We start from the raw sequence: 11,213 nt of genomic DNA, 5'->3' as shown, positions 1-11,213 counted from the left end.
TCCGTGCTGGGGCAGAAAGAGATGGTTGACTTCAGAAAGTTCACTCTCTGGCCGGACGCCGCGCAGTAGTCCGCCACCACCCTGTGAAGGACCCGTGCCTCAAAACTTCGCGCCCTGGTCAGAAGAAGACAATCATCAGCAAAAAGTAAGTGAAAAATAGATCGGGCCCCTAGTGCTGGAACATAGGCCTCCAACTCCCGGCTGGCGCACACTCTTTGCAAAGCACGAAACAAAATGTCAGCACTGATAATAAACAAGTATGGAGATAAGGAACATCCCTGCCGCAACCTCATGGTGGACTCGAAGAACAATGACGGTGTGTCGTTGACCAAGATAGAAAACTTTGGCCCCCGGACACACCCCATGACCCATCCAATCCACCGCCTATGGAAACCATACGCCTCCAGTGCCTGTTGGAGAAAACTCCACCTGATCCTGTCGTAAGCCCTCTCCATATCCAACTTGACTATCATCAAGCTTTGTCGCTTTGGTGCTCGCTGAAGATCCCACATCATTTTCTGGGCCAACAGGACATTGTGGGAAATATTTCTATGAGCTACAAAAGCCCCCTGCTCTTGGCTGATGATACCAGGCAAAAGGGGCTTCATCTCGCTCACCATTATTCTCGCCACAACCTTGTATAAGGTTGTGCACAAACTAATGGGCCTGAAGTGACAAGGCTCAGCCGCACCCTGACGCTTAGGTATAAGCGTGATGAAGGTGGCCTTTCAATCCTCAGGCATCGCTGCCTAGGTAAAGAAGCACTGAATAGCCTCCACCACCGCTCGTCGAATAATACCCCAATACTGCCGAAGAAGAAAGGGGGGAAACCGTCAGGTCCCGGGGCCTTGTCTGCTACCAAGGCCCAGACTGCCTCCTGCACCTCCTATGCCGACATCGGCCGGACCAGGGATGCACTCTCAACGTCACCAATACCCCCGTCCACCCACAGAAGGTGGTCTCCATCACTAGCCTCCTTATCCTCCGTCCATCTGGCGCAGAAAAAGTCAAGTAAGACCTGTCGAATAGCAGGCTCACCCTCCACCCGATGGCCAGACCCATCCCGCAAAGAGTGGATCATGCTCCGCTGTCTTCGAATAACCGTCATTCGATGAAAGAAGCTAGTATTACGATTATCCTTACTTACCCACTGCACACAAGATTTCTGTCATCAGAAGATCTCATGTTGTTGTAGCAGCGAATGGTGAGTCGTTAGTAGCCCTCGAAGATCAGCCATATCGTCCTCCGGAAGCACGCCTCCGAGGTCTTCCTTCCTTTGCAACTCAGCGATCGAGGTCTTTACCCCCTCCAATCGCTGGAAAATGTTGCCCACAACCTCGCGATTTCAACGGCAAAGACGTCTCTTGGTCAACTCTAGTTTGCGAGCATCCCCACGCACAAGAACATGCCACGCATCACGAATAATATCTCAAGACTGGGGGTACGACAGCCAGACCTTCTCGTTTAGCTTTTTTTTGAACACATGATATCAATTTTTAACATCCACACTTCATGGTCCCATTCTTCTTTACTCTTGTTCTCTCTAAGGATACCTTAATTTGTGACTAATTTTGGAATGCAGAGATCAAGATCCCAAAGCTACCAAATTATAACCAATAAAAAATTAATTACTCACTCATAGGCTTATAAGTAATTTTTCTTTTTTTTTTGCTAAAATAAGTAATTTTTCTTTAGCACATGATATATAAGGATGGGAAATGGTTTGGATTTTGGAGATTCAAGAGGTATAAATGATTTAAGTGGCCCTGACCTATGCAAAACATGAGATATCCCCATTTGCCATTCTTCTGCGGTAGGACCAAGCAATTAAAGATCCACTTATGGAATTGTTAATCTTTTCTTCAAGTATATTTCATGTTGTTTCTATCATTTAAAGTCATTTTCAAAAAATCAAAACTATTTCTTGAATTTTTAAACAATTATTTTGTATGAATGAGCTAATCATATACAAAGGTAAGGGACATTCTCAAAAAAAAAGAGATGGGTAAGGAGCAATCTCCAAGAAAGAGATAAAAGATAGTTTTTAAACGCGGCAAGTACATGACGGTCAGTGATGATCATGCTGCCAATTATAGGTCCTGTTTGGGAGAGCTGTTGGCAATAGAGTTTTTGAAAGTAGAGCTCTTAGAAGCAGAGTTATCTAAAGTAGAGTTTTCATAAATAGCTTTTTACCGTTCGGTAACTACATTTCTAAAGTGGTATAGTATTTTAACATGTGTTTGATAAACAAACTGAGAAATTATTTTTAGTACAACAAAATGACCATAAAAGATATTTCATAGTATTATAAAAATAGAGCATAAAAAAATATAATATATATTAATATATAAATATATAATATAGTATAATATTAATGTAGTGTAATATAATATTATTATATTATAGTAATATAATATTATATACTGTAGCATAAATGAAATGAGAGAGGACGAGCAAACTGGAATGAGGTGTAGAGAATACAGGGAACAGAAAAACAAGAACCTGCTGTGGAGGATACAGAAAATCTGAAAAAACAAAGACTCAGTTGTATTGATAAATCCTTTTTTTTTTTACACACATAGAACACATAACAGAATACTCTTAAATAAACTCGATGACTTGACAAGGAAGTAAACACGTTCTACACTTGCCCTGTTTTTTCTCTAACAAACACAAATAGTCCTACATCATAGCATTAGTTAAAACTGTCCTACATACTAGCAAACAGGCCCAACATCCTAGCAACGAGCTAGACACGTTCTAACTTATTCAAAAAACAAAATGCAATTGATTATTCTCTTCAGGTTTGAATTATTTCCAACATGAGGGTCGTCGAGGGGCCGCATCGAAAATTCCTTGGCTCCTTGCTCGTTATTACGCCAACGCCGGAAATGGGTCCAAGCGAGCCACAGGCACAAGGACCAGTGGGTGCTGCCGTGCGGCCACCAAGCCCTCCTTCTCCTCCATGTCCACCCGCCCCTCCCCCACTGCCTCGCCTCCGACCACCTCCCACTCGAAGCCCTGCACCATCGCAGCCACCGTCACGCTCACCACCTGCATAGCCAGCACCATCCCGGGGCACCCCCTCCTCCCGCTCCCGAACGGTAATAGCTGGAAGTGCTGCCCCCTGACATCGACCGCCGCCGCGTCCGACATGAACCTCTCCGGCCGGAACTCCAGCGGGTCCTCCCAGTAGCTGGGGTCCCTCCCGATGGCCCACAGGTTAACCATGAGGACGGTGTCGGCCGGGATGTCGTAGCCGCCGACGTGGATGTCTTTGGTGGTTTGCCTATGGGCTACGGGGGCCGCCGGATGTAGCCTCATGGTTTCTTTCATGGCTGCTTGGAGGTAGGGCAGCTTCGGGAGGTCGGTCTCCCCGACCAACCGGTCCTTCCCGACGACCCGGTCGATCTCTTCTCTCACCTTCTCCAGAGCTTCGGGATGGTTGATGAGCTCGGCCAGTCCCCATTCAATGGTAGCAGCAGAAGAATCGGAGCCGGCAGTGAAGATATCCTGCATATGGTCGAGCATAACCGCTTGATTCTTGTGGCTGTCGTAACAATCTTACATAACTGTGTTACCGTAACTGAAATCTAAATCGATATGTAAAATGTTTTCATTAATACGCCAAAACAAAAATATTTCTTTCGATCAACATAAGAAAATGGAAATACGAATTTTGAATATCTAGTATTCTCGTTTTGCCGAACATGCCACTACGCTGAACTTTAACAGCAACTATACTAATGAAAGACAGTTCTCAATAGTCAAAATGATAGCTATTTTAATTCAGTCGATGGAGCAACTGTTACTGGTTTAATTGGAGGTATGGCCAACAAATGCTCATCCATTACATGGTAATTTGCAAGCAAAGCGTGGACATAATTAAGTTCCAATTAATATCATTTAATACACGTACATGTAATTTTCTACCGAAAAAATACGCGTTCTAAAATTTACCAGAAAAGCAAACTCATACCGGTGGAAACATGATACTATTCATTACATCCACCTGTCAGGAGATCCAATCCGTTCATTCTGGCTCAGAAGTCCAGTTTTTTTGCTTGTTTGTTTGTTTGTTTTTCTTCTTCCTTTCCCCGGCAATGGTCCGGAAGTCCAGGATTCAGTACAATATGTTTTCTGATGGATTCCATAAAGCACGCATACGACGCTCGTAAAGGATCATGAGCTGTCCCCATGAACTTTCTTCTACCTCTCCTTGTAAACCATTCTCTTAATGATTTATAACAATATGAGTGGGACCCCTCTTCTTTTTTCTATGAAAAAAAAAATCATGCATGAAATAAAAGTCCAAGATGGTGAGGAAATAAGATCTTCTTTCTGACGCATCAAAAGTAGGACAGCTTTCTAAATAGAGCTTTTTCCGAAAAACACTTTTAGGCTCCGTTGAAAAACTGTTTTGAGTTATAAATTTTTTTCTTTTGAACCAAAATACCAATAATAAAATATAATAATTACAAAATAATAATATTAATATATAATAATTATAATTATAATATTTTATATCTTTATTATTATATCATACTATAAATATAATATTATATTACATTATATCATAAAACATTGATATATTATGTTATATAATATCAAATTGTATTATATTATTATGCTATAGTATACAATATTATATTACTATATTATAATAATATTATATTATATTACAGTAATATTATACTATATTATATATTTATGTATTAATAGATATTATATTTTATTATACTCTGTTGTATAATATTATACAATGCCCTTTATGGTCATTTTGTCATACCAAAAGTACTTTCTCAATTTATTTACCAAACACATACTAAAGTCTCACAGCACTTTAGAAATATAGTTACCAAATAGTAAATAGCATTTTATAAAAGCTCTACTTTTGAGAGCTCTACTGCCAACAGCTCTACTAAACGGAGCCTAAGCAGGATAAAGTTTACAGGCAGGAATAACAAGAATTCAAATGAGGTCTTCTTTGAATATTTCAATGGAATTGGACTAAAAATTTTGTAGGATTCATGAATTGGATAATCTATTTAAGATCTATTTAAATATGGTCCTGTATCAATCAAATACTACCCAATCCAAATTCTGTGGAAAGACTATTTCTTTTCTGCAGCCCAAAAGCTAAGATCTGGATTAGATTAGAACAAGTTCTTAGAAAATGTAAGATGGGTAGGTCAATAGGTCCAATTTTACAGAACTTTCAGTCCTAATTTTATAGGAGTAACCAAACCTTTAGTTGGCTAGAGACTTCAATATAAAGGTAGCAAGGAATACCTAAAGGCCGGTCATACCATTTATGGGTAGTTTGTTAGTTAAATCAATGCAACCACCCCATGAAAGCATGTTGGACCACCATAAAACTGACAAGTACATCCGACAAAAATTCAACTTAATTAGCTATGACTTCAACACAAAGATAGTTAAAAAATTTGTGCGGTCTACCGCATCAGAGTCTTTTTTTTGGTACAGACCTCATCAAAGTCTTTGATGATCTTCACAAACCTTATGTAATGGAAGTTTGAGGCGGTATGAAGAGAGTGACTTGCTCTATTGGACACGGCTCAAGTGGCATGATTTAATGTCAGTGTTAACATTAATAATTTTTGGATGAATCGGTGTAAAAGTTACTTGCTAGGCAGCAATGAAACTAACTCCGTTTACTAGGATTGATCCAAAATATCTACTTTATAGTTTAAGATATACTCTCTAGGCATATACATAAAAAATACAAGAACTTATATCCATGAAATATTTACTGTACTTGTTTTTGGTCCAATAAATATTTCAAATATTTCCAATACTTGCCAGTAGCTGTTTGTTCAGTTGGTGGGTACCCACCTCTCTGAATGAGAATTCTTTAGGTTCAAACTAGGATGGTAATAAATAACTTCTATCTTTTAGAATAGAAAAAAAGTAATTTTCGTATGCATGGTGGAATAAGTTAGTCGTGGGAGGAGACAATTCTTCTAGTTAAGAAACCTTTAGAACATATATACAACCTAGGCCCATAGAAGTAAGCAGATTAGATTAGTAAACAAAGAAGACTTCTACGGGGTAGCTTGCCCCGATCACGTTATCTTATTATTTTTGTACAGGTTTCTGTTAGATTTAACTAAACAGACTAGACTAGCAAACAAAACAAATTCTTTGACTTTTAGCAAAAAAAAAAAAAAACAAAACAAATTGTTTGACTGGCCTTTGGACCAGCCAAACACACTAGTCGAGTCTATATTTACTTAAAACTAAGAGAATACTTGTAGAAGAGGAGATCTCGTGAAATATCCACGCAACCTACCTCATAAAAATCTGTGATGGTCCTCACAAACCTAATGCAATACAGTTGGTGTGAAGAGAGTGATTTGTGCCATGGGGCACGGCTCAAGTGGCGCGGTTTGAACATGATTTAATGCTGCCATTAAGATTAATAGCTTTTGGATGAATTGGTAAAAAATTACATTTACTAGGAATCTAACCCCATGTACTAAGATTGATCCGGAATATTTATTTTGTACTTTAAGATTTACTATTCTAGCCATATATATAAATAATAGAAGGAAGAAATTATGCTTGGATGCTTTCTTAACATATCCAAATAAAATATTTACTGTACTTGTTTTTGATACAACAGCTATTTAAAATATTCTAGTACTTGCCGGTAGCGAATTGTGATAAATAACTTCTATGTTCAGAAAATAGAAGGAAAAAAGGCATTTTTCGTATACATGGGCTGCAAATATTATACGGTAATAAAAATACGGGACAACAAAACGCCAGACATGCATACATACATACCAAGATGAAACCTTTGATGTTCTCTCTGCTGAGCTTCATCTCCGCGCCGTCGTCCTCGGCCACATCAAGCAAGATGTCGAGCAAGTCCTTCACCTCGTCCTCTCCCCCACATCCCATCTCCTTCCTCCTCCTCCTCTTTTCCTCCTTCCCCCTTATGATCCTCTCCATCAACGCGTCGAACCTCCGGTGCACCTCCCTCACCCTCTTCCCCAGCCCCTGGAGGTCCAGGTTCTTGCAGAAGCCGATGTAGTCGGCAATGTTGAAGGCCCCGACGAGCTCCGCCACCTGCTTCACCAGCTCCCGAGCCTCCTCGGTCTCCCCTCCGGCCCCCGACGACGTCGTGCTGGCCGCCATCCTCGTGACTTCATTGTTCGTCATCTTGATTATTTCCGAGCTCATGTCGACGGGCTCACGACGTGCCGACTTGTCGAGAACGGCGCGCAGGAGGTCGAGGAGCTCGACGCGGCGGACGGGGCGGAGAAGGTCGACGGTCCGGGGCCCGAGGAGCTTGGACATGCAGAGGCGCTTGACGAAGCGCCAGTAGGGACTGTAGGGGGCGAAGGCGAAGCCGGCGGCGTCGTAGGCGAAGTGGCGGGCGGCGGCGGTCTGGGGGCGGTTGGAGATGGCGGTGTCGTGGGTCTTGAAGAGCTCGCGGGCGAGGTCCGGGGAGGAGGCGATGACGCACAGGGCGGAGCCGAGGCGGAGGGTGAAGATAGGGCCATGGCGGGTGGCGAGGCGGTAGAGGGTCTGGTGGACGGGGGGCCGGAGGAGGTGCAGGTGGCCGATAACAGGTAGGGACAGGGGTCCCGGAGGAAGGTGGCGGCGGCCGGACCGGGCCTTCGAGAGGGTGGCAAGGAAAAGGACTGAGACGAGGGATATGGCAAGGAGGAGGAAGAAGGCCGGGGAGCCGAAGCCGCCTTCTCCCATGGCTAGATAGAGCGTATGTGCATGCAAAGGGAAGGACGGTTGAATTAGTGGATATATATCGATCCCGCTGCACGGGTTGATGAAGGTTTGATGCACTCCGGGTCGTTGGATCAAATATCAGTTTGCTCCTGATATGGGGTCATACATATCGCTCATGATCATGTTTTCGCACGTCATGGGAATGATTCAAGCATGTCACGCCCCGGACCCGGATCCGTGACACGGCCGTGCTATTGCCAACTACCGCCCACAATAGCACGCAGCCTCATACCTGGGTAACAGGGTAGTCAAACCAACCAAATCTTTTCATATGAAAGCATTCTTAATACAACATGCTGGTCAGTACCCAAATACAGAGCTTCTATGTAGTTTATGTACACAAAAGTATACTTGCTTTACCTCAAAAGAAAGAAGCCCTGATACCAAATTAACGTATCTCTGGCAGCTATCAGTGATGAGGATCTGAGAGAAAAAGTAAATGAACGGATATGAGCTATACGGCTCAGTAAGTAATCATACATAATCTTACCGGATCGAACATAATGGTAACCATGTTTATGCAGGGTTTGAGAAGCTGACATGCGTATTATCTCATAATTTATCATGGCAAAATATGTATGCTTGGAAAACAAAGCAGTATTTTCAGTCAAACAGAATTTTCATAAAATATAAGAATTCATGCGATTAGCATCATTTAAAAGAGATAGCGGTTTTAGCAAAATACAACATTTCATAATGATATATTCAAAAACCCGTTGTAAAACAATGTATGCTTTGGCCAGGCATGTTCATAAATGTCACGGCCCGCCTTCGTAGAGCACGTGACTATCGGGCCTACATGAGGGGGAAACACGGGGCTCCCCTGCCAGATGTTGGCCGGTTCCGGGGCTTCACGCAAGCGTCCTTCACCTCTCACCGATTTTGCTTCTCCCCAAAACGCATCTGCAGGATTTGGAAACACCCGCCTCATATACCCAGGCTCTGAAATGAGCCTCATGATCATGCTTCAAATATCATTTTCATAAAGTATGCATATGAAACCGTGCCCCCGGCATACCGTGGTCCATTCTCTCGGATGCTACTGCGAAGTCAGTCTCGGCCACTGGCAGAGCCAGCTCAGTTATTATTCAGCCACTGGCGGGGCAGGCTCAGTTACTATTCAGCCACTGGCGGGGTAGGCTCAGTCATTCTCAATAGCATCTTTGAGCCCATTATAATGCCTCTTGGCTAGATAGTATTTCGTTATACTAACTTACATGCATGATTAAAATATCAGCATCATCATGTTGCATACATAGCCATAGCTTCTGGGATCATGCAAGTTACTTATGCATTGTAACATATTATGCATGAAACATATATATACTTAAAAAAATGCTGAGAAAACATTAATAACATGACATGATCCATAACAGGATTAGAACAGGTTACTTACTTTCTTCACAAATCATGTATACAATTCAAATTGTATGAAAAACACTGGTTCATCTTATAAAACGTAATACAAGATCTACGATAAGATTAAGATAGATTACTTACATCAATTCGCTTTCCAAATTGCTCAAGTCAAGGTGACAAATCCTTAATCACCTAAAACAACATCATAGGGTTTACATTATTCCCCATTTATTTATTATAAAATCTCTTATTTCATCATACTTTGAACTTACTTGCTTGGATCCTATCCAAGGATTTAGCCCAAGTCCAATTTGAAGCCTTTGGGGTTCGATTTAAAACCAAATTGGGTCCATATGGGTTGATTGAGTTTTTTTAATTAAAGGATTGGGTCTGGTTCATGATCAATTAGATATGCTGAGACCAACTCAGCTTAATTGGGTTCGGACCCATTCTAATTTAACTTAATTTAGCTCGGATTTAACCCAATTTACAGTTTGGGCTCGTCCAGACTTAGCCCAATCTGATTGAGCTCGGATTTAGACTTAGTCCAGTCTTATTGGGCTTGGGTAGTCAAATTTGGCTAAACTCATTTCATTTCGTTTTTTTTTTTCTTCTCTTTTTCTTCTTTTTCTTTTCTTTTTCTTTTTCTTTTCTTTCTTTTTTTTTTTCCTTCTCTTCTTCAGAACCTTCCCGACACCCTCCTCTCTTCCCCCTTTCTCCTCCTCTCTTCTCCGACGAAGGGAGGACGACGAGCGGAAGGGAGGACGGCGAGCGGAAGGGGGCTAGGCCACGACCGGCGGCGTCCGCGACCAGGCCCCGCAGCGCCCTCGGCCGCGCTCGCGGCCGACGCTCGACGCCCACATCCTCGGCCGGCCTGCGGCCGAGGTTCGTGCCGGCGGCGCTCGCGGCCGAAGCCGGTGGCCACCGCACGCGACGTCGAATCGGTGGGTCCCCGTTCCCTTTTCTTCTCTATTTCTTTTCTTCTTCCCAGAGCTTCCTCTCCTCCTCTCTTTCCTTCCTTCTCTCCCGATCCCTCTTTTCCTTCCCCCTTTCTTCTCCTGCGAAGGGAGGCAGTGAGTTCGGGAGAGGTCGGCCACAGCCGGCGGTGCCCTCGGCCGGCCTGCAGCCGACGCCCGTGCCGGCGGCATCCTCGGCTGGCCCGCGGCCGACGCCCGTGTCAGCGCCGTTCGCAGCCGAAGCCGGCCACCGCCGCACGCGACGTCACCCCGGTGAGTCCCCTCTTCCTCTTTTCTTCTTTTTCTTCTTCTTTGCTTCTTTGTTTCTTTCTTTCTTTTTCTTTTTTTTTTTTTTTTTCTTTGCTCCCTTCTTCTTCTTCACCGAGACCCCCTATCCCACTGAAGAAGAAGAAGGGAATGGGGCTCCGGCCGACTGCAGCCCCCTGCCGAGAGCCGGCAGCGACTGCGTCCGAGAACCGTGTACGGAGTCCCTCCTCTATTTTATTTTGGAACAGGAAAAATAAAGAAGAAACAGAATGATCAGGGAGCTTACCTGGGGATGAACTGCGGTGCCTCCTGCTCCGATGCTTCAGCCATCGTCCTAGAAAGTCTTTGGGGAGGAAGGAGAGCGGTAAGGCTCTTTTAGCTGGGGTGAGGTGTCACCCCCAGCTTTCCCCTGCGAAGGATCTAACACCTGGGCCTTCCTCTGATCCCCACCTGGCCCTAGTTAAATTCATGCATAAGGCAGGAGGTGGCAGCCATCAAACGGGCTGCCAACCATGGACCCAGTTAGCCTATTAAATGTCATGGCCCAATGTTCAAATATGGGCCCAAAAAGAAGTAATTGGGCCCAGTTGATTTTTGGGCCCAGGTATTACAAAGCATCTACGCTATATTGAACTATAAAATAATCCGGGAAGTCTCGGACCTGAGACGCGTTAAGAAGAAACCTGGCTTAGGGGACTCGACCGGTCCTCCGTAACTTTTTTCCACTTGAATACTGAATTGTCTGTAGTGTAGAAATACTGAATTGTCTTTAGCCTAATTTCTACGCGTCCGACTGCATGAAAATTTGAATAGCTTAGAAATGAAATTTAGGCAGCACTCCTTCATTGACTCTTT

The 11,213-nt window shown here is 43.4% G+C and overlaps 1 protein-coding gene across 3 annotated transcripts; it reads right to left on the bottom strand.

Annotated features, from left to right (window-relative positions):
- Window positions 1–2,526: 2,526 nt before the first annotated feature.
- LOC103724079 (cytochrome P450 93G1-like) lies at window positions 2,527–10,886 on the bottom strand. Of its 3 annotated transcripts, XM_088715760.2 has the most exons (5): window positions 10,645–10,886; window positions 9,277–9,327; window positions 8,137–8,199; window positions 6,811–8,008; window positions 2,527–3,513 (listed from the first exon to the last, which is right to left on the bottom strand). In XM_088715760.2, the coding sequence occupies exons 4-5, from the start codon at window positions 7,735–7,737 to the stop codon at window positions 2,875–2,877; spliced, it is 1,566 nt and encodes a 521-aa protein (XP_088571886.1). In that variant the 5' UTR covers window positions 7,738–8,008; window positions 8,137–8,199; window positions 9,277–9,327; window positions 10,645–10,886; the 3' UTR covers window positions 2,527–2,874. The 3 variants fall into 3 exon arrangements, with proteins under 3 accessions (XP_088571886.1, XP_088571887.1, XP_008813456.3); XM_088715761.2 differs by lacking the exon at window positions 9,277–9,327; XM_008815234.6 differs by lacking the exon at window positions 9,277–9,327 and having other exon boundaries at window positions 6,811–8,199.
- Between the last annotated feature and the right edge of the window lie 327 nt (window positions 10,887–11,213).

Source organism: Phoenix dactylifera, chromosome 2 (genome assembly GCF_051530095.1).
Source record: "Phoenix dactylifera cultivar Ajwa chromosome 2, Ajwa_hap1_PhDact_Kaust_v1.1, whole genome shotgun sequence".
Taxonomy (NCBI): domain Eukaryota; kingdom Viridiplantae; phylum Streptophyta; class Magnoliopsida; order Arecales; family Arecaceae; genus Phoenix; species Phoenix dactylifera.
This window is presented reverse-complemented; position numbering and strand designations above follow the sequence as displayed.